Consider the following 23,946-nt stretch of genomic DNA (forward strand, 5'->3'; position numbering starts at 1 on the left):
AAGGAAAAATCTTTGGAGAGGGGACGAGTCACCTGCTTGGCCGAGGAGCGTCCGTGCGTCTGGCAGAAGGGGAACTCCTTCCAGGCCTCCAGGTCTCCGCAGTCACAGTAGCCGCCCCCGCAGCTCATGCTCATCTTGTACTTGTGGTTCTTGTGGGCACTGCACGCACGCCCCCACCCCGGGCTCCATATTTTGCTACTTCTCATCTAAAGGAGACACACCCCTTGGAAAGGTCAACTTTTGTACCCTGGGATTAAATTTAACCCTTTCATGGTCACTGACGTACCTGTACGTCAGTGCGGGAGCGTCCCGCATGGTTGCTGACGTACTGGTACGTCCGCGACTGCTCATTCAAAAATTCACGCCTTTGCTTGAACGGGCGCGTTCGCAGGGACGTGCTGCCATCTGGTGGGTTTGTAGGGAACTACAACTGTATAACTCCGGTTGTATTTGTTTTGGCGCGGTTTTTTAAATTGCGAAACTGGACGCTCTGTGCAAGTGATACTTTTGAGATGGCCGCCCGTGCCGGCTGCTCGGGGGTAGTGTAGTGGAGATTGGAGCTATGGCTCTTCGGGTTCAGACTTTGAACCGTTCTCGGACTCTGAGTCGGATGACAGCTCAACATCCCATGAACAACTGGAAACCAGCTGGGTTCAGAGTCCAGAGTCTGACACACAGCCGCACCGTCTGCTAGACCGTCTCAGAAGCGGGCGCGTCAAAGTTTTAGTCTTTTTTGTTTCGTTCTGCCTCCAGCGAGTGTGCCTCAGATGTTTTGAAGCGTGTGTACTATTTATTTTAGGTCTTACATTTTTTTATGCGACAATAAACTAGTGTATACTCTGTGCTATCGCATCGAGTAAAAAAAACCGACCACGGGGGCGCGTTTTTGGACAAAAAATGTGACCATGAAAGGGTTAATGAAATTTACAGGGTAGGTTGGTGGTCACGCTAGAGGATGCATAACAAAATTTCAACTCTGTTGGTTAAATGGGAAGGAAATTAGAGCAGCTTCTATCAGCAACACGCCTACATTGTTCAGTTAATCTATTGTCGGAAAACTATCACAATATTCGAGATTTTTATTCGATAGATATGTAGCAGACTGCCTAGGGGGTGTGGCTATGAAAAGTTTTTTCAAAAAGTCCTTTATTTCTTTAAATTTTCTCTGCAAAATTGGTCAACTTTTTGGTCTTCTTTGTCTTCGACAAAATGTGAACATTTTTTATAAAAGACATCGGTAAAGTGACAAAAAGTTCCATAGCTGCATTACTTATTAAATTTCGGTCAGGAAAAGAGAAGAATGAGCCTTCCCTGTATTGCCGTTATCAAATGATAGATGGACTAAAATGGAATTTAAACCACAACGTGGAACGGAGAAAAATGCATTCAAAGTGCTCCAAACCCTACCTTTTCTTTAGCTTCGGTGGACAGAATATAATTCATAAAAAAATAGCTATGCAGTGTAAACTATTGAAACTTACTTGGAATAGGTACTTCCTAGATGTTGGTGGATGTAAATATGTCATTTTTCAAAATCAACTTTTTTTTGCAGAAATTTCTTTTTCTGGGCAGTGTCCCCCCTAAACACAAAAGCCCGCACACTCCAAAAGGTGCCGGCATCCATCCTATCTTTAGAGAGCCATTTTATTCGAATCAATGCAGATTGTTGGGCTCGTTGGTACTGGGAATGTGACGTCATGATGGCGTTTAAGACAAGGACAAAAGGGAGACTAGACAACACGGAGCGCTACATCAACTGTTTATTTTTGAAAAAGGGGATGACATATATACACTCAAACCACTTCACCTCAGCACGATTCTAGCCAGACACAAGGATAAGATGGCCAGGGAAATAATAGAAGCAGACTCGATAAAACAGTCTGGAGCACAATGTGTCACCGTTGCCTCCACTGACCTGTTGGACAAAGAGATGGCGTTTTTGCGAGCGACGGTGAGGCCTGGGATTGGCTGAGGTAAAGGGATTTGAGTGTATACATGTCCCCCCCTTTTTTCAAAAATAAACAGTTGAAGTAGCACTCCGTGTTGTCCAGTCTCCCTCTTGTCCTCGTCTTAAGCGCCGACGTCACATTATATTCGCACCGCGTCTATGGCTTTGGAACAACCCTGCCACAAAAAAGGACCCGATAAGAATTTTTGCAAGAGTGGTGACATGTTCTAAATGGGAGTTTAAAGGGGTTAGAACACGAAAATTAAATGGGTGGAATACTCATAGGCTTCTGAACATACACACTGCATCAGAGCTCTAGTAACCGCAAAGAGCAATTTACAAATTTTGATCATTTCCATCTGGCAACCAGGCAACATTGCTAAAGTTAGTCACTCTTGGTGCCCATAAACCGGGTGATCGTGAACGCTCTCTCATTCTTATCACCCAAGCTCGCCTCGCTGTGGTATATCAAAACCCGTCCCTCCCTCTCACCCCCAGCCCTTTGAGCTTCCACCCTGCATCAACCGCGAGATCGTCGCGGAAAACGGTGACTACGGCAAGTTCGTCCGCGACTATGTCGTCGTTGCCGGAGCTTGTCGCCGGCGGGTCGCGGTCAAAATGGCCAGCTTCCCAAATCTCTCTAGAACAATCACTCTCGTCGCTGCTACGATCGGCGTCGAAGACGAAGCGAGCAATGCCGAAATCGTCACGAACTGCGCGCCCGAAACGCAAAAGCTAAACAGGGAAGCCGAAGCTCGGGAAATTGAGTCTGCCAGTGTGTGCAAGGGGATGTTGGGCAGCCAACGTCACCAACCCACCAATCGAGGCTGCGTTTTGCAGTGGGCTGGATCTGAGGGTCCCGCGTAGAAATCCATTCCAAAAATATCCTGCCATTTTCAAAACAAATAAATATAGGAACATACAGTGGGTCTTAGCAGTATAGTTATATCTCCTATTTTATTTTCGGCTCGTCCCAACTTCTTTATTTATTTATTTACAATTACCCACAGGGCCCCAGGGGCATTACAGAGAGGAGTGGTTGGTTAGTACAATTCTAAATTTAGAGTTATCGGTGACTGTGTCATCGGAAAGGCCAATGCAGTCCACAATAGCTTCTGGCAGGATGGAATGTTGATGGGCCATTGAAAGGGTCTTGGGGTGGGCAATCTTCCACGAATGATCGAGTCTTGCGGAGACATAGCTGGGCTGGCTGAGGAGAGACTGTCTTAATGTTTCCCAATAGTAAATATTATGAAGAAGGCAAAAATGGGAAATTCTGCGACAAACGGAAGGATCAGGAAGAGGTAATTTCATTGCAGTGACACTAGAAAAGCGAGAGTAATTAGAAAGAATAAATCGAGCAGCACGATTTTGAACAGAACCCATTGTGTTAGTGAAAAAAGACTGACGTGGGATAGCTGAAGCATAGTCTAGTTTGGGGCGAACAAGCGTGACGTAAAGGAGAAGTTTAAGGTTAAAAGGGGCAGACTCAAAATTGTGACAAATGTCGCCGTGTGAGCAGTTCAAAGATGATATTGTCTCGTCGACACAAACATTTCGAGACATATTAGTGGTGAAATGAACACTAAGATACTGTGCAGCAGTCTGAATGATAATGCCATTGAGTGTCAATGAGTTTAAGGGCTGGGAGGAAGAATGTCTAAAGCAGAGGCATTTGTTAATGTTTACAAACATCTAAAATGTGCGGCACGGCAACACTTGGCAATTTTGTTAATGTCATTCTGAAGTGCAAAATGGTTGTCTGTTTTTTTGTTTTTTTTTTAGTCTATAAACGACATAGCCATCGGCTAAAAGACAAACAGAGGACCAGAGGGTAAGAGGGAGATCATTAATGTAGATTAAAAAGAGTAAAGGCCCAAGTACAGTTCCCTGTGGAACACCGGAAGAAATGGGAGAGAAAGAGGAGGATGAGCTGTTAGCGAAAATGAATTGAGAGCAATGACTAAGGAATGATTCAATCCATTTAAGAACAAGAGGGTCTAGTTTTAGTATGGTGCCTCAAACGAGTCTCCGATTGGTGTGTTTACCACGTCCAAAAAAGTGGTCCCTCCATTTCTGCCCGATCCTGCGCGATTCTGGCGGCGTCTCAACAGCTGTTGTGTATGTGACAGACGCTTGTTCTGCTCCAGATCGCTCCCCAGTGTCCACGGAAGCTTCCGGAGCCGCAAGTTGGGATGCCGTGACGACAGGGACACTTAGCATTCTTTCGAGCTTTCCATAGCCAGCATTTCTACAACCAACCGCCAGGGTTGCGACATGCGACAGCATGACACTCCCGCTTCTGTGACGTCATTTGTTGCCACTTCGGGACGACTTTTGGTGTATGGGCAGCATAGGATGCTAAACACACCAGTCGAAGACGCACTCCAGGCACTATAGTTTTAATGAAGTAAGTTTACAAACAAGGCAATTGTGTGGAACTTTATCCAAAGCTTCGGCGAAATCAAGAAAAACAGCGTCAGTAGGAAAGCCAGTGTCAAGATTTTTAAACTAGTCGTTAGTAAGAATAAGTAGTTGGGTCTCACAAGAAAGGTGTTTCTGGCAGCCATGCTGCACATTGGTGAAGAAATTGAGGGCATCGAGGGAGTTAATTGGGTGCTCATAGATGATGTGCTAGAGGATCTTGCGGGGGATGCAGGGGACCAATATCGGCCGGTCATTTAGTGGAGATGTCTTGCTGCCGGATTTGTGGACCGGAATGACATTACCAGTTTTACAGTCACAAGGTATTGCCCCTGTGTCCAGGGACTGCTCAAATATCTTTGCAAGGTAAACATATCGGATGAAAATTTAGCGTTACTGAGAACCTTCGTATTAATAAAATCTATGCCAGACGACGAAGATATTCCGAGGTATTCTATTATGCTGATAACACCTCGAAAGTCTATAACAATTGGATTCATTAGAAAATGGATTCAGGAGGAATTCCAGAAACAGGTGTAGAAACGGTGAAAGCATCAGAAAACACAGTACAGTTAAACCTCGATGTAACAAAGTCGGTAAAATTCGCAATTTACTTCGTTACATTGAAATTTCGCTAAATCAAAATTTGGCTTAGGCATGCAAAAAAAAAATTCCGAAACATTTTACGGGTATGAAAACTCACCGAAAATGACATTTATTTTGGGGCAAAGTAGTCCGCGAGTTTTGCTTGCACCTTGTCCGACAGTAGCAGCGGCGTCATACGGCGTTCGAGCGCCCAAAGCGTTTGCACGGCATCTTGCTGCCTATGCGAGGCCGTGTACCTCCTCAGTACGTCCATTGCGTCGAGCACTTCCCGAGTGCTCGTGATCTCGGCACTTTCTTCAGGATGGCGTCCAAAACGTTTGCTTTCTCATCCAAAAAAAGAACTTTACGTTTCCTTATGCCAGCAAGCACGTGAGTGAACCAAGTGAACCGCCCGGTTGAAAAATAAAGCTGTTTAGTTTAGGCGGTGCCAATGTTTCCAACCTACGCAGCACTCTTGCCCGCACAGTTTACTTGCCCCCTTGCGCCCACAGTGTGCTTGCGCCTTTGCTTTACATCACGGTCGCAATACGATAATCGGTCCTCTCGGTCTTCTCCTAGATGGCACTGCCCGTGCGGTCGCGCCATCACGTCGCTCCCCCGCTGAAGTTGGCTCCCGCGCTACCCGCGGTACAGTGGACTATGATGATCAGTGAATGTCAGTGGTGATGCTGTTATGCCGTGTAAACTTTCTGCTCGGCATTTTCTGGCCAGCCCCGCGGAATCCGCTTTGCCGCATGCCTCGCCGGCGCTACCGGCGCCGCATCCTCGGGCAGCCTAGGAACGTTGGAAGGCCTGTCCCCGTGAAGTAATCTATCAAAGCACTCGCGTTTGCGCATAATTTTTTTTTTTTAACCACAATTTTTTTTTGCGAAGTTGTTTTTTAGAGTCTATTTATTTATTGCCTTCTATGGCAATGGCGCTTCGTTATATTGAAATAGCAGCAAAATGGACTTCGTTATATAGAGACTAAAAATACATGGGGTCTATGGGCAAAAAATTATGAAAAATAAAATACTTCGTTAAATCGAGGATTTCGTTACATTAAAGTTCGTTATATCGAGGTTCGACTGTATTTAAAATGTTTGCACATTCACTATTCAATCTGTTATCACCGGAGCTATTCACTAGATTAATTTCCGACTATGGTTTTTCACTAAAAAAAGCTCCAAAACTTGCGAGGGTCGTTTAGTAACATATTAGGTAGACTTTGCTGAAAGAATGTGCCCTTATAACCCCCCTCAACGTACTTCTATATTCCGAAGAGCAAGTGGCGTGCTTAGACCAAGCTTCCGATGTATTTGCTTTTTTAGCGCTCCCGAAAAATCTCTTCTCTCTATTAGATAATTGATGAAGTGAATCATTGAAGCATGGTTTAGATGTAGTAATTTGAATTTCAAAAAATGACCGCATCTCCACGTGGTGAATGATGTTGATTGGGGCGAAGCTCTCGTGGTGCGTAGACGCTGAGCCGCAGCATGCCGAGCTTTTCGTTCGTTTTCATCCGTGTCAAAAAGAAGATGTGTGGTATGGAACGTAATTATATACGCATTTGAGCATTTGACCGCAGTGCCCTGTCGTTTATAAACGTTGAGCCAATGCATGCAAAGTTTAACGCGATTATATACGCATTTGACCGCAGCGCCCTCTCCTGTATAGACGTTGAGCGGCTACATGCAACGTTTCATCCATGACGTCCCCAGCTCTTGAGTTACTACCACATCTCGGAGCCCCCTACTCGTCCCGCAGTCGTGGCCGAGTGGTTAAGGGGATGGACTAGAAATCCACTGGGGTCTCCCCGCACAGGTTCAAATCCTGTCGACTGCGTAAACATTTTTTTCTTTTTTTAAAAAGACAGCTGGAATGGCAATCGATGTGAGCACGGAAGCCGGACAAGGCTAGACCGTAAGGAGCTTCGCCCCTAATAATTCTGTCTCGAAGGCTCACCAATTTCCATCAGCATTAAGGCAATCGAAGGTTTCATTGAAATATGGTTTTTCCGGAAAAAAGAAATTTAGCGCACTATTTACCATACCTCGGCAAACCTCACTCATGAGGGCCCTCACTCACCCTCACTCACCCTCATCTTCACAGGTGAGGTGAGGGTGAGTGAGTTTCTGAACCAGGAAAATTCATGAGTGTGAGGGTGAGTGAGGGCCGTGAGGGCTGTGAGGGCGGTGAGGGCGGTGAGGGCTGTGAGGGCGGTGAGGGCGGTGAGGGCGGTGAGGGCCGTGAGGGTGGTGAGGGCCGTGAGGGTGGTGAGGGCTGTGAGGGCGGTGAGGGGTATGAGGGCCATGAGTGTGTGAGGGGCGTGAGGGCGGTGAGTGGCGTGAGGGCCATGAGTGCGTGAGTGGTGTGAGGGCGTTGAGTGCGTGAGGGGTGTGAGGGCCATGAGTGCGTGAGGGCAGTGAGTGGCATGACAGGCGTGAGGGCCGTGAGGGCCGTAAGGGCGGTGACTACATGAGGTGGTGTGACGGCCATGAGTGCGTGAGGGCGGTGAGTGCGTGAGGCCCCCTTCAGATCGAGCATCTTTCTCAGCAATTTTGGTGGTAATGGCGGGTTGTTCTCTAGCTTTCCCTAGATCGACACGAATTGCTGAGATCGGGTCCGGCTCGAAATAAGCAAGCAACTCGGAGCAATTAAAATGCGTTTGAAGCGGCTGCATCCAATCAGGGACGCAAAATGTGATGATGACACCGAAAGACTTGGTTCTGGTTTGAAATCGATCGTTTTTTTGGAAATAAACTGTTTCAGAAAGGTGCATTAGTATTCTTAACGAGATTTAAATACACAAAAACACGTTTATAATGCGTAATTGTGTCTAAATAGTGCAAGAAAAATAAAATTTTATGATGACGATGGCAAATTGCAGCAATTGGTTGCTGCGTGTGATAGCGGGCGGCCCGTGTTGCTGGCGTTGCGACGTAAAGTTTCTGGGCGAAATTGCCCCATCTGAAGCTGGCCTGAGTGGCGTGAGGGCCATCAGTGCGTGAGGGGCGTGAGGGGTGTGAGGGCCCCAAGGGCGGTGAGGCGCGTGAGGGCGGTGAGTGGCGTGAGGGCGGTGAGTGGCGTGAAGGCGGTGAGTGGCGTGAGGGCCGTGAGGGCGGTGAGGGCCGTGAGGGCGGTGAGGGCCGTGAGGGCGGTGAGGGCCGTGAGGGCGGTGAGGGCGGTGAGGGCCGTGAGGGCGCTGAGGGCGGTGAGTGGCGTGAGGGCTATGAGTGCGTGAGGGCCGTGAGAGCGGTGAGGGCGGTGAGGGCGGTGAGGGCGGTGACGGCCGTGAGGGGCGTGAGGGCCGTGAGGGCGGTGAGGGCCGTGAGGGCCGTGAGGGGCGTGAGGGCCGTGAGGGCGGTGAGTCCGTGAGGGCCGTGAGGTTCAGTGAGGGTGAGTGAGGGCTGAAGGTGAGTGTGACTGTGAGGGTGAGGGTGAGTGAGGGGCTGAAGGTGAGTGTAGCTGTGAGGGTGAGGGTGAGTGAGGGGCTTGGGTGAGTGTGGCTGTGAGGGTGAGGGTGAGTGAGGGCGACCTAAAATGCCGACCTCTGCTATTTACGTCGGGAGACTCTTTCACAGTTCTGCACACGCTCCAGTTTTCTGCTTGTACACACAAAGCAGTCGAAACGTGTCTCGTGACATGCATACTGCACAAAAAAGAAAGCATTTTGATGAGCCCGTCGGAGGGAGTACTCGCCTGCTCTTGAAGCAGTCCACGCAGAGGACGCAAGTGGGGTCGAGCCCGCAGTCGCGGCACGAATAGGTGGGCTCTCCCGACTTGAAGACCCGTCCGCACAGCGTGGGGGGCGACTCCAGCCGACGTAGCTCCTCGAAGTAGCCCCGGGGGTCAGAGGTCCCGCACACAAACCTGCGCCAGAGGGAGGCCACGCTAGGCCCGCAGACAACGCCGAGACCCGCCACGTGGCTAGCACTTCACTACCTCCTCGCTCCCTCCACGGCGACATTAACATGTCGCGGAGGCATTATCGCGGTAAAAGCAGAAATTTCTGCAACAACTGCGATGACGTGGCACTTGCGTCGGCTCACCCTCTCTGCCGAACTGCCTGGATTGCAACGTCTAACGGCACGACGTCGTTTGCTGCCACTTGGGCACTACTTTGGACGCGTGGGGGAGATGTTGCGGGCACCCCCCGACGGGGCAGCCAACGGTCGACCCAGTAGTCCTTCCAAGGAATTAACAGTGGTGCGAAAGATTTGGTGAACAGTCACTGGCAAGGGCTCTCTTGGTTGCACTCTCGAGGTGCCCAAGCGCGATCCACTCTCCTTCCGTCGCCTCCACCGACGTCTGAGGACCTGACGTCCGGGAGGGGTTCGCAAACAATTCCCAACGTACCAGGGAAGGCTCCTAATAAGTGGCTTAGATAAATAATAGTTTACTTACGGGATTGTCGAGTTCGGAGAACGTACGGGGGACCCACTGGGGTACTCCGGGGCACCCCAATGTTTCTAGACACGGCCAGTCTAGAGCGGAGAGGCGCGCTTTTCTTACGGCCTTCACTCTCGCCAAGAGAACAATGCAATCTTTTTGTTGTGGTTAATGCCACTACTTCCCGCGTGAAGGCACCACCACCCTGACCTCCCACAACACACGCCGAGCTGCGCTGGCCGCTCCACACTCCAACTGTATTTGAATGTTTTGATGCTTCCTTTGTTTCCGATGAGTGATCACACATTAGACTGCCTTCAGTCCGATAAGCCGAAAGTTTCAAGCAGATGAGGCTGAACGACTTGCCTGAGTGGACAACGTCAGGCATGCTGTGTATCGGATATCGCGCTAATGGTGTACTGCTGTGTGCCGTTCTGTAAGTCCCGGTCTGGGAAGACTTCAGGTGTTTCTTTTTATAAATTTCCGGGCGACGAAGAACTGTGTTCTAAATGGAAAAAGAACATTTCACGAGAAAATTTCACTATCAACCACGAGTTGGCATCAACTGTCGCTTGCTGCAGACATTTCCGTCATAGTGACTATGATGCTGAGTGCCGCATCAAAAAGCTCCTTCCGGGTGCCGACCGTCTTTGAAGACCATCCATCCAACCTGGCGCCAAGAGCGAAGAAACCTCAGAAGGACCCTGTACCTCGCAATTCCCTACTCCTCGGAAACCAATGAAGCAGAAAGCCGAAGCAGCTGAATGCTCGCACGACGTTTGCGATGTGTTGGACAGCATTCCCGACCAGAAACCTAGTATTTGCACACAAACGACAAACAATGACGCCCAGCGAGCAAGCCGTTATCTTTCCATGATCGGAAGACTTCGCTCTCAGGTCGCATACTACCGCTCCAAGAGCGGGAAGCTTCTGCAACAGCTTGCTGCCGAAAGAAAAGTGGCCAGCTTCTATCGTGAAGATGAGCGGTACACTTCTGTCAAGAAGATTGCTGCAGATTCTGAGAAGGGAGAAAGAAAGGTGCTGTTTCTTCTTCACCAGATAAAAAGCTACGGGAAGAAACGGCTATGCTACCCCAAAGAGATCATCAGAGAAATGTGTCATATGGCGATTTCTTTCGCCAAAAGGCTATGATCATGCTCGAGCATCGAAACTTCCGACACATGCAGCAAAGTGCACTCTTCAGAGATACACAGGCCCAAGTCCAACATCATCAGGAATGAGTGCCGCCATAAAAGAAAGGCTGATTCACGAAGCCTCAATGCTCAGCAGCAAGCAGCACTTGGCGTCATTAATCATTGACGAGGCTGCCGTAAAGCCTGAGGGCTTTTACGACAGGAAAGGTGATGCAGTGTTTGGCCTCGGGGACAAACCGGATAGCAGTATGCACTCTAGCTCAAAAGAAACACTCGCAAACAGGGTCCTTCGCTTCGTCCTTAATGGCATTACTAGCTCGTACAGGATACCGTGCTAACATTATTTCACAAGGCAGCCGAGTGGACGAGACCTCTTTCCATGGACCAAGGAAGTTATCTTAGCTGTGGAGTTGTGCGGGTTTGTGATTGTTCGCATTGTGACGAACAATTATTTCGCAAACACGACGATGTTCAAGCACATGGGAAATGGCTGCCTGTCAACAGTTGTCAACCATTCGGATGATCATGACCGATCATCTTCCTGTGCTTTGACCCTTGCCACATTATCAAGAACATCCGAAGCCAGTTCCTCAAACGCAAGCTTACCGATGGCTCAGGTGTCGTCAGTGGTATGTTCGTCCAGAAACTTTATGATTACCAAAAGGACATGACGATAAAAATGTCACGGACTTTGACAAGGAAGCATGTCTACCCCTCAAACCTAGAGAAAATGAATGTGCTTCGTGCCGTCCAAATATTCACCCCACAAGTAACTGCAGCCTTAGAACACCTTCAAGGAAACTCACGCAATGATCCTGCTCTTTATGTTTTCAAACGCAAGCCCTACCATTTCATGAAGACAAAGAGGGAAAGGTTTGACATTCATGACACGACCTACGCAGGAAGGCACAGAAAAGACCCATCTCAACGAAGGATGACCCTCGACTGGTGTGGCTTGAAAACAAGTTTCTATGCTACGTAAAGAGCATCCAGGAAACATCTGTGGCTTCAGGAATGAATGCTTTCACAAATGAGACCTTCCAAGCCTCGCTTTTTAACAAAAAGTTAACAGTGGAGACAACAAAGTTCCTTCTAGCAAAAGGCGCCAACTTCGCCCTGACAAGAAAGTTTAACAGCGACCCCCTCGTAACACATTTTGAGAGAATAAGAATCATGTGTGGTGGCAATGACATGCTCGACGCAAGGGCTGTGACGGCGGCTCTAGATCACATTGTGAAAGAAAAGACTCTGCCTGCTGCAGGGGAAGTCAAGATACCCGATGCTGACACTGAAGACCTCGCTCCGGCTCTACCACCAGCTCTAATTGAAGAACTCAGAGGCCTAAGAGAACATCCCGATGCTCCTTCATGCTCTGTGACCTACTCTGGAATTGGATACGTCGGTGGGTATATTGTAAAGCTTATGAGTGACTTTGGATGTGATTCTTGTGTAATGCTTCTAACAACAAGCAAGGAAAATGATCCCTTGTTTGTGCTTGTGCAAGGTCAAGACAGTAGTGGACTCTATTACCCAAAGCCAGAGTTTCTTGCTCTCATGGACAAGATAGTGTTTTTCTTTGAGAAAGCAGTGAAGCACATGCCACAAACCAATGTTCTCCAATCCCTGCAAGTACTGATTGAACCACATCTTGATGAGTCACCCATCCTGAACTACCCAGAAGGTGTCGACAACAGTAACGCCAAGCGGTCGGCTAGTTTGATTTCTGAGAAGCTCGTCAGGATCCTTCTCGTTAACTATGCAAGAAAGGTTACGGACAATAATGACAGGCCGTCTGCCTATGTGCATAAGCCGTCGAGAAAGCATTTCAGGCTGTAAACTTGTAAGCCTGCCTCATGTAATTTTCGTGGTGTACTGCTTCAGAAAGCCTACTTGTTTAGCGTGAATAAACACGGTACATTGTTACTATGTGTCCCCTAAATAGCAGTTCGATTGTGTTTTATTTTTTGTTTGCTACAATTGCATGCATAGAAAAAGATAGATGTTAGAAGCACTCCAGCCTATGACCACTTTCACGTTCAACATTTGTTGCGGCTAAAGCGCGGCACTTCCCGTGGTAATTGGCCTATATTTAAAAAAATACATATAAAGCAGAAAGATAAATATCTCTGTGGGTATTTGGCTTTCTGCCGTGAAGTTCTTCTAACAAGCGCAGTAATTTTTAAAACTCCATCTTGGAGCGTACGAAGTGCGGTGGCAGAGAAAACGCAGAAGCGCGCCTCGAATGGAGGGCAGGGGCATGGCGGTAACGCCTTTACGAGCTGCGACGACAGGGAGAAACGACTCCTTGTGCGAAGGCCGTAAGAGAGCACGTCTCTCCTCTCTAGACCTGCCGTGTCCTTGAAACCCGAAGAGCAGCGACATAATGCTCTCGGGCCTTATGGGGTCGCCAAAGCCTTCTTAGGGTCGAGCAACTTTTTTTTTTTGGCCAACACTGGCCGCCTTGCGGAGGTAAATACACCGAGCCGTGTGGTTGATTACTCTCCATTTCAAAGCTTCGAATTTGGTTTGCACACTTTGCTTCGGTCACGCTTTTGTCACGGTAATTGTCCGATACCCCAGCAGATGGGCTATCGCTCCTGCCGATACAGAAAGGGCCCAGAACTACCACCACGTAGACAAATGCGGTTCTTTGGGTCAAACTTTGACTTTTGCCTGGAGGGCCTTAAAAAGCCCCAAGCCAAGAAAGAGCCAAGATACAGCCAGAGTCTGGGTGTCTTGGCCCCGCCAACCAAGAATGAAAGTTAGGCTTCACTGCTGCTCTGTCAACTGGCATATTTGGCTCAAGTCTGGCAATTAAGTGGCGAGCCAAAGAAACCCCAGAGAAACACCAGAGAGAACTGCTCCGGTACTGACGCCTCAAAGCAAAACCGGACTAGGCCCAAGTTAGGTCCCTAGGGTCGCCAAGCTGGTGCCAGGTGGGGCGTTTCTCTAGCGTGCCACCTGGCCAGCAAGAGAGGGCGGACGCTGCTCACCTCTCGAGGGAGTCCAGAAGGGTGTGCTTGAGGGCGGCTTCGTCGTAGGCCAGGGCCAGAGGCCGGCACTGGTAGGGGGGGCTGAGCAGGGGCGGCACGTGCCGCGCCCAGAACTGCCGCAGGGTGGCCGGGCCCAGGGCACCGCAGGCGTGGGCCTTGCGCCACCCGCACACCGTCGCCTCCAGCTCGGACCCAAAAGGGCTGCGCACGTCCTCCTCCTCCCCCGCGCGCCGCACCCCTCCCTCCTCCTCCATCCTTACGGGAGTTCCAGGCCAGCCGTCTCTGCAGCCTGCGCACCTCCCAGAAAGGGGCCTCCATTTACGCGCTGACATTTCACCTTTTCGAGCAGGTTCTGTACAGGTAAACTTCTGGAGCAGTAACTTGTGCTTTTGGAGCAGAGGCCAAATCTCTTACCGCATCACTCCAAAAAAAAAAAAATTATTGCATCCCTAAACGAGTTTATTTTTGATAATGACTAAAGGCCCATTCACACTTTGCAACCTCTTAGAATAGAGGGCTACGGAACCTCTTAATATCTCTTATGACGAGAGGACACACTGGCGCCATCTATTGGGTAGCAATCTAAACTTGGCGGTCCAGCATATTTCCTATTTCTCTCGCGCATTATCCTTTCTTTTTTGGCTCGAAAAACTTTTGTCAACGTTATAAACCAGCCTTCCTCGTAGGTATTACGCACATTTGACCTCGGAAATTCTGCAAAACCTTCGCTCTTGTGAAATGCAGTTCCAGGGTCACCGCATAGATGGCGCCAGTGTGTTCTCTTGCCCTAAGAAATTTTAAGAGGTGTTAACAAGTCTCGTCTCTCTTGGTCGGTTGCAAGTGTGTAAACAGGCCTTAACCCCTTAATTTTTAAGTGCCTCGGACGAGCTGAGCTTGTCGGCCACTTTCTGGCTAAAAATGCCATGGACGAGCTCGGCTCGTCCAGTGGTTCTTTTGGTAGCCATGAATTCCAAGGAGGTAGGCTCGTCTGAGTAGTTTTGCGGCGCTGATCATAGATGGCAGAACTCGTTTTAGTTGGCAAATATTTTTTTGCCTCCGCTAATTTTTGCGTAATAAACTTTTAAAATTTTATGTGTAATACTAGAGGAATAACAATTCGAAACAAAAAAAAAGATGGCACATTTAGGTTACTCTTGGAAAAAAAAAAATTTGGCACTTAAGGGGTTAAAGGGGCCCTGCAATCACTTTTTTACTGGTTTTTAATTTGCACCAAACCTGAGCGCACTGACCGTAGTAACTTAATGTACCTTTTCTTTTCTCGGAAGTCGCTTTATTTTAAAAGTTATAGGCGAATTAAAATTACAAAAACAAGGAAAAAGAACCTCCCTCATGACGTCCTTGGTTGCTTGAGTGGCCGTGAACTAGAGGAGGGATATAGTGAGCTCAGCGAGCGCTCACGGCTGCCGCACTGCGTGTCGACGGTGCGTGAGGGCGCCACTAAAGCGTGTTCTGGATAGGCTGTATACAGCGGGCAGCCAGAGCAGCTGTCATTGCATTTGCTGCGCGATTAAACACTAATTCGGCATGACACTTCATTGGCCACAAATGACAGCAAACACGGGGTACATATCAGTTCAGAAAGGGAGCCACTTAGCGCAGCCGTACCGCGAAATGGCCAAAACGCAAGACAAAGCTACTCGCTGAAGGCCTTCGGAACGCTCAGAGCCGGTCGGATTTTCCAGTCCGTAAACGACCGCAGCGCCGCCGCGTACATCCGGAACCTTTCCGTTTCGGCGCCTAATCCCACTACTCTTTTCTAGTGTGCGCCGTTTTTTCCACCGCTTGGTGGCGGGTATGTCGACGGGTCATTTCTTGTTTCCGTACTTTATGAACTGCATTCGTTTCTTTTCTGATCTAAAATATTGAACAAAAACTACTTTTATAAGTAATTGAAATGGTTCGTGCCACTTATGTTTTGTATTTCGACTAAAAAGAAGCTTTTAGCTGCTCTGACCAGTAGTAAGCCCAGGACCAAAGACGTCACATTTTACGCGCTTTCGGTACCGCGGGTCGCCCCCGTCGGTGGAGGAGGTTTCCGCGTCGTCCGGTTAAAATATGATGCACCGATATTTAGTTACTCTCTCCGTCCCCGCTGACTTGCCCGAACCCCAAGAGACGTGGAAACCGCAAAAAAGGTAGACGCTTAAATACGACTGCAGGGCCCCTTTAAGGGACCTCCTTGATACTGGAGCACATCACTTATCACCATTTGTAATAAGAGTGGGTGCAAAGAAACACAGAGGTTGGCAAACACCCCGAGACTGCGGGTAGAAACGACGCATACACCTACTTTTAGCGTGCATCATTTTTTTTGTTGTCCCTTTTAGTGCTGTTTTTACCCAGAATCTCGGGTTTTTTTGTCACGCATAATATTCACCATCGTGTTTGCACTCTTACATTCAGTTCCTTAACACGGAGCATTCTTTTTTAGAAATAAGGCTCTGGCCAGAGTAAGGTCCATCTATGGTGGATTTTAGACCAATGCGTCAGCTGGAATAAAGCCCCTTCCTCTTTTGCACTCGTACAATGCCATCAAAACCAAGCATATCTCCTGAGCACAGCTCCTTAACACTAAAGGTTAACCTAGAGTCCAGATCAAGGAAGGTAGCGTAACTTCCGAGCCTACCCCATGCCAGCCGCTGCTCCTAGCACTCCGGCGCAAAGCGGTGGAGCTCGACGCGTGCACTCTGGTGAAAGGCAATGAAGGGTGACGTGCAAAGGCGGATGCAGGAATTTCCTGAGGGGGGTCAGGTGTTGGTCAGCGTACCATATGTTTAGGAACCCCCTCTCCCCCATTTCACGCCCTAAATTTTACGTATGCAGAAATCAAGAGGGAGGTCAGGACATCCGGGCCCCCCCTCTAAATCCGGCCCTGGTGACGTGAGCAGTGCAAGTGCCAAAGCTACGGCACGGAGGTATGCGGCAAGACAGGATAAGCGAGCGACCTCATCGAGAGCACTGGCATAGCTCTAGCTCCTCCTAAATCCCACTCTACAATACACACGCGCGCATGTGTCAAGAAGCAGTCCAGCTGAATGTATGCAATATAGTATAGTACAAAACTGCCAAAACTGTGAGCTTGTTTAAAATTCTAAAATTTTTGTTTTGCTTAGGGGACACAGGAGGGGGAGAATGCTTACCAGGAAGCCGCAGTTTGGCCACCCTTTCTTTCGCTAGACCAATCAAGTGCAGCAAATGTCCCCTGACTTGTGCTTTTAGTATGTCTTGGTGGTTGCATGTGTTCAAACCTTCCACTGTGCTCTGATGCAAGATCTATACAGTAAGAAGAGATGCTGCGAAATATGTACAAATTTGTACCTTTTTCTTTTCCGCTACTTCTCCGAGTATTAGGATCAAACACGATCACGTAGGTAAACGTTAAACAACAAGAAAGCAGACAGACAAGGGCACACTTGCAACGGACACTTTATTTTTCTTTGTTCAAGCCTACCTGGTGCAGGCGTGGTACAATTCTTAGCAAAAATGACATTTTGGTGCGAGATGTACCATACTTTCATGTATGGCGCAATAGACCGATGCCACCAAGCGAACTGCGCAGGCGCGCGCATTCCGGAAATATTGCCGCCGCCATGCTACTTGTAGTCATCGCTCTCCGACTTCCCGGCTGAAAAGGGCTCATGTGGGCGTACATCATAGTTTGGGAAGCCCTGGTGTTAGCTTGGATTGTCCTGCATATCAATACTTTATAACATTGTGTTGTTTGTGATGCCTTAGTTTGTCATCAAACGCAAAAAAAAACAAAAAAAAAAAACAGTTTTGGTTGTCTTGTCGCTTTAGAATCGCTTTGTCGTCTGCTTCGTCGTCGTCCGCTTCTTTGCCTTCGTGAACGCGCGTGAACCCACTGCGTTCACGCGGTGGTCTTACTGCAACAGCGGGAAAAACAACGAGGCCGCTACTCCCTCGAGCACTCCGGATAAACTTGGAAGCAAGTGAATATCTACCTCAACGTTGAAGAGCACAAAATTCGAGGAACCATCAGCTCGGTGTAGCACCGCGGAACAACGTCAAATGTGTCGGTGAAATACTGAGCTATGTAGTGCGCAGGCATGGGCATAACTTTTATTCGACAATGAAGACGAGCTCAATAGACATTCTCGGAGAGCGATAGTTTTCTAAAACTCGTTTTATTCTGGTTGACAGCCTTTGCGACAGGGTACAGATGAACTGCGAGGGGAAGCCTGCACACAAAGAAGCGATCCACAAAAGGAACCTGCCTGAAGAGCTGTAACAACTCGCGTTTGTCAAAATGAAACCTAACCATGCGAGATGCCTGAGAACTTCGGGTAGAGATGAGCTTTTGAGTACAATTTCTATTGAATTTTATTTGGTTAACGGAAAGAACTGTCCGACGGAAAATGCTTTTTTCCGCTGTGTCGATTGGTGTTAATACAGAATGGATCAGTAACGCCAGCCAAAATCAGGGTGTGGCAGAATAGCCCACCAAAAAAAAAAAATTAAGTCTGATTTGGAAAAAGTTGTTTTATTTCAAGTTATACATACCGGGAATCGCTGCTCTTTCTTCAGTGATTGTACTGATCAATTGAAGCACAGTTGTGCTCAAAACATGTCGTATCAATAACAGTTGTAACCACCAAAATGCATCAAGCAAACACTGTATTAAAAACAGCCGCAGCAAGGCAGTGTGGAAGTTCCGATTGAGATAGACCAACGGATATATCGCTACGGAGCGAGTGCTCAGGGAGATTCCAACGTACGGAACACTTTAGCACGCCCTACTACGTCTCATGCCCTGTGTAAGCTTACCCTCTTCAGTTATCGTGAAATGGGGTGAATATAAATTATGAATCAAATAACGAAACAAATCTAAAAACTCTTTCTCCTGCCGCACTTCTACCGCTCTCTTTACCTTTTTTAGACACTCTTTTCGTGGGCTGCTTTCTTTCAAGAAGACATAAAATCCTATGCCTTTTTGCCTGGTGTGGTTATTGTAGCACCTTGACACAGAACGGGTGATGACGCCCATTAAAAACAGTGAGTAAACAGCCGACTAAAAGACTCGTGCTAACCTGAAAATTCCCAAACGCCGGGCGTACAACGCGCCTTGACGCGACCAGAAAACTGGGGAGAACTACATTTACCAGAGTGCACCGCGGCAGCAGTGGCGTCGTGCAACTCCTGGTGAGATCGGTCTATTCAAAGCAAACGGAACGGCATTTCCATCCCTGTTTACACTTGCATTTCTTTTGAGGAACACTGACACCTTCCCGTGTTTTTTTTTTTTTTTTTTTACCGGGCGATTTAATATTGTGTTGGGACATTACCCAATCAATATTTTGCTGCGGAGCCTCGTTTATTTTTAATAAAGCCAAAAAACTCAACTACTCGGAACCGAAACACTATTGTGAAGGCTCATGACCGGAAGTCACGTGGCTACACCCGATCAGATTTTTTTTTTTCTCCGCTTCTATGGCGTGTGAAGCAGACGACGATACATACCCAAATACCTTACTATTCACATCTACAAAATGCGTGTCCTGGAGCGACCTATGACACGAGTGGTCGCTGTAAGAAGCTGTTACGCCAATATGAGTGGGCAAGGACTAAGGGCACTCGCAGCCATTCACTCTGTTTAAAAAGAATATGAGAATCACTCTGTAAAGTCTCCTCAAATCAAGATGGTATAGATTGTTCTACTTCGGGCCTCCCAGGTGCTTTCAAAGTATGCAGCTTCATCCAGGCTTCTTCTTTGGAGGAGAAGGCTTCACCTTCTTCTCTAAAGCCGTCTGGCTCACCGACGCCCTTCGGAGACAGTTACCCGGACGGAATGTGCATTGCATCCAGTGCTGGTACCATCGAAAATCAGCCCGCTCTTTTGAGTTTTCTTCTCTCCTCAAGAGTTTATACCGTGGAATTTATTGGGCGCATTAGCGAAGCTCCATTGTCGAGAGCACCAACCTTTTCCACCTTCAAGAATGCCAAAAGACAGCTGCCAGTGCGGCTGGAGGGACGGAAGCCCCCAGCACACCACTTGCCTCCAAATGCTAACTTCACAATGACTCGGTTTTTTTTCTTCTATGTTTTGTTCCTTTGAGTCCACCTCTTTCTTCTCAGCCCTTGTGGTGCCATTGTGTGGAAAGTCTCGCAAAGTTCTGTTTGTTGAGGTTCAATGAACCCAGGCTTTTTCAAGATTCCGTCGCACATTTAACCTTCAGGTATGCTTCGCTCCCATTGTGGGGCTGTATAACATTGTGGTTCGTGGAAATAAAGTTTACCTGTGTCTGCAGTTTCGTTTTCGTATTATAGTGCTGTTCCAGAAGCGGATCCAAGGGGGGGCAACAGGTACGGCCACCCCCCCAACAAAGTTGACCCCCCCCCCCCCTCCCCTCTTCTCGGAGGGCGATTTGACATGGGTAGATCCCCCATTGCACAAGAAAGAACGGGAGAATAGTATCCTTAAAAATTTTCCACCCCCCCTCCCCAATACGGAGTTCTGGATCCGCCCCTATGCTGTTCCCCCCATTCTCCAGGGTTACAACGTCTGTTCTCAACCAGCTCTCTCGCATATGTTGCTCTAAAGTTTCCATAAATTACTCCAGCACATCAAAGCACACGCAGCAAATTGTCATAAAAAAACAAAAGTTCTAAAAATGATCCAAAGGTACATATCCAACGCTTTAATATCGGTAGCGGATGTTTATTTCCTAACAGACGTCAACCGCTAATCAATACCCCGAGAGAAATGTAGTCAATAAACTATAGATCGAGCTACCATTCAGCAGTTCTATTTAAGGCAAAAGCTGCGCTTTGCTTACATTTCTGCCAAAGTCCGGCATAGGCGTTGGCGTGAGACTTACAAATATTCACCGGCCGTTCAAGAAAGAAAAAAATGGTCCGAACAGATGTGACTATTTCTCAACAGCAAAAAGACTCGTAGTCCTAAATTCGACCGATAACAGCGCTGTAGGTCTGCATCGGCGCATGGAACTGCCACAGAATAAACATGCCACATCCACATATATTTTGTTTGACAGACTGGGCCAGTGTTTAATTTACGTTTGTTTCCGTTATTTGCTCAACCAACGACAGCGCAATGCTGTCCAGTCAATTACGTTCTTGATGAGGACAGGGTATGCAAAATGTGCCATTAAATTTGTAAAGAGGTGCTCAATACTGCTGGAAAGGCTCGCATCCCTACGCTGCGCCAGTGGCATAGCCAGGAATTACTTTCGGAGGAGGGGGGGGGGGGGGCCTTGTTTTTCCATCTCTGTGTGTTGTAGCAACGTAGTAGTCTATGTACTCTACAATTCACGGGTATGGACGCGGCCGTGCCCAACCCCCCGACCGGCTAAAACAATGCGGTGATTCTTCACTATTTAACAGAATGTTAAGTTGGGCTAGTTGGTTGTTCATGACTGGAAGGAAGTGCCAAAAGACGGGGACAAAAAAAGTAGGCAACGACGACATGTAGCGCACTTGCAACTGAAGGTTTTTATTGGAAAATACAAAGACTTAAATACTATGACAAACCACTTTATTTCCTGCCACCCCACACTCTCTTTAAAAATAGAATCTCCTTATCTAACAATGCCACAGAGGGCTCGCTGATGCACTTGTCAACGCCCCTTGTTTCGATAGTGAATGCTTCGTGAACTTCCCTTGTGGTTTTATCGCTGTGTCGTCCCAGGATGGCTGTGTTAGTAAACAATGGTGCGCATGGGCATCTAGCGCAATGTACTGCCAGATGCACAGGCGGCATCTGTTTGACAGCTGACGCATGTTCTCTAGCACGTTCATTGACGCAGAGACCAGTTTGTCCTACGTAGGAACGTCCACATGATAATGGAATGTCGTAAACGACACAGGATGAACGTTCCAAAAACTTATTTCTGTGTTTTTTTTGTGCATTCTTCTCTGTCCTGTGAGGGGTAATTAATTTGAATTAATTCCGTGAGGACAACCAAAACTTCACGGCCACTAGCAAACTTTTGTCTTTGTGCAAGCGAATTAATTACCCACACAGGGACAGAGAAGAATGCCCAAAAAAACACAGAAATAAGTTTTTGGAACGTTCATCCTGTGTCGTTTACGACATTCCATTATCATGTGGACGTTCCTACATAGGACAAACTGGTCTCTGTGTCAATGAACGTGCTAGAAAACATGCGTCAGCTGTCAAACAGACGCCGTCTGTGCATCTGGCAGTACATTGCGCTAGATGCCCATGCGCACCATTGTTTACTAACATAGCCATCCTGGGACGACACAGCGATAAAACCACAAGGGAAGTTCACGAAGCATTCACTATCGAAACAAGGGGCGTTGACAAGTGCGTCAGCGAGCCCTTTGTGGCATTGTTAGATAAGGAGATTCTATTTTTAGAGAGAGTGTGGGGTGGCAGGAAATAAAGCGGTTTGTCATAGTATTTAAGTCTTTGTATTTTCCAATAAACCTTCAGTTGCAAGTGTGCCACGTGTCGTCGTTACCTACTTCTTTTGTTCCCGTCTTTCGGCAGTTCCTTCCAGCCAGTCTTGAATATTTATCTCCCTTTACTTAAAAAAAAATTATATTCTTTTTTTTTGGGGGGGGGGGGGGGGGGGGGGGGGGTTTGAGAGAAAGGGTAAGCATTGCGGTCTAGACTGAAGAGTTCTCTTTGAACAAAAAATTAGCGCAAAGGATGAACACAGGAAGAAGGAGTAGAACTTACAACTGATGTTTTAAGGGCTTCTCTTTCTCCCATCGAACGGTCCTTAAAAAGCGACTGGAATGGCCCGGCTGCCAGGAAAACTACTTGCAGTCCACAACGTGATAAGCGATGCAAGGAGTAGCTCCGTGAAGCAATTCTGAGTCACGGCTGTCATTTTTTCCCTCCCTACGTACTCTCCAAGTAGAGCCTGCCAACTGTTTATGCTGAGATTCTTGGAAGCACCTGCAGAACTGTTGGGCTGACCGTGCAAGCGAGCCAACATGCCCCCTGCCTGCAGGTTGTCGTGGCTGTCTTTACCTCGTTTTATGCGAGAGAACTAGCTACGGCTGTTAACCTGGGGTTTTTAGTGTGCGGTGGCATCATCCCTTCCAGTGAACAGTTTATAGATAGAAGCTATCTTCTAGCTCTTTCCAAGTGCCAAGTTACCAAAAACATTGGCTAAAGATTTCCAATAAAGATACCTCCCCTTCCTCGGCCTATTCCTAGTTGATACAAAATGTTCACTCTACTTCGTTTCAGCTTAAAGGGGCCCCTGCAACAACATTTTGACTGGTTTTTATTTTGCACCAAACCTGAGCGTGCTGAACATAGTAACTTAGCGAAACTTCCCTTTTCTCAAAATTCGCTTTAAGTCATAGGCAAATGAAAATTACAAAAACAAGCAAAAAGTAGCTTCCTCCGTGACGTCCCTGGTCCTGGCTTGGGTGGCCAATGGTAGAAGCGACTGGCCAATCAGTGGCAGCTTACGTAGATGGTCGCTTCCCCTGCAGTTGCGTGCGTGCAACGGCTCATCGCTTGCATCGGCTCTCCACTGCGCTTGCCGCCATGAATTTACCCGGTCTGTGGGAGTTGAAGCTCTGTACCCTCGATAGAAGCGCGGAGCTGGGAGTAGTACCATAAGAGGACATTGCTCGTAAGCGTCCGGAGCGCGCTGGCGAAGCCTCTCGGGCCCGACTCGACGACACTCAAGTTCCAGGCGGGTCTCCAGTGGTGCAAAACCACAGGTGACAAATTTGCTTCTCACGAAATGTGCCGACAGCGTCGCGCATCATCTGCTAGGTACCGCAAGGGCGCCTGCGCTGGCCTGCACCGCCTCTTCTACCACTCGGTGGCGTGTATATCGACGGGTCTTTGCGCGTAGTTCCTTGTTTTCATTGTTTCTAAACTGCATGTTTCTTTTCTCATTAAAATAGCAAACAAACTACTTCCCAAATAATTAAAATGGTTCGCGAAACATAAATTTATCATTTCAACTAAAAAAAAAGTTTTTAGCAGTTTTGATTAGTTGTAAGGCGGGAGCTGACCGGGACTGACAACGTCACGAATGAGTGACATGCCGCACGTGTTCGAGACCACGGGGCATCTCCGTAAGAGGAGGTTTCCGCGTTAAAATATGACGCACTGATATTTATAGTGACTCTCTCCATACCTCTGGGCTGCTTGAACCATAAGAGATACGGAAACAGCAAAAAAAGGTTGCACATCGTTAAGACCGTAGACGACGGAAAGTATGGGGACAGGGCACGCGTCTCCAACTCAGCTAGCAACTTTTATTAAAACCATCGCTTATATACTTCTTCTCCCGCACCCACGTCAGGACACTTGCGCATGTCTCATAGGGTGCGGGAGAAGATGTATGTAAGCGATGGTTTCAATGAAAGTTGTTAGCCGAGTTTGAGACGCGTGTCCTGTCCCCATACTTTCCGTCATCTCCGGTCTTTACGATGTGCACCCTAAACCAGC

General features: G+C 47.9%; 1 protein-coding gene and 1 pseudogene across 1 annotated transcript in view; one reads left to right on the top strand and one right to left on the bottom strand.

Moving 5' to 3' along the window:
• LOC8037225 (E3 ubiquitin-protein ligase UBR2) overlaps positions 1 to 23,946 on the bottom strand; it is a 122,157-nt gene that overhangs the window by 96,761 nt on the left and 1,450 nt on the right. Inside the window, exons 2-4 of the mRNA XM_029991547.3 lie at positions 13,497 to 13,785; positions 8,660 to 8,830; positions 33 to 159 (exon numbers count right to left, since the gene is read on the bottom strand). Coding sequence (XP_029847407.2) covers positions 33 to 159; positions 8,660 to 8,830; positions 13,497 to 13,750 — 552 coding nt within the window. The 5' untranslated portion in view covers positions 13,751 to 13,785. The remainder of the gene's footprint in view (positions 1 to 32; positions 160 to 8,659; positions 8,831 to 13,496; positions 13,786 to 23,946) is intronic.
• LOC121047951 lies at positions 9,761 to 12,339 on the top strand (annotated as a pseudogene).

The sequence above is a fragment of the Ixodes scapularis genome, unplaced genomic scaffold, assembly GCF_016920785.2.
Source record: "Ixodes scapularis isolate PalLabHiFi unplaced genomic scaffold, ASM1692078v2 PGA_scaffold4__175_contigs__length_147842914, whole genome shotgun sequence".
NCBI classification, from domain to species: Eukaryota; Metazoa; Arthropoda; class Arachnida; order Ixodida; family Ixodidae; genus Ixodes; species Ixodes scapularis.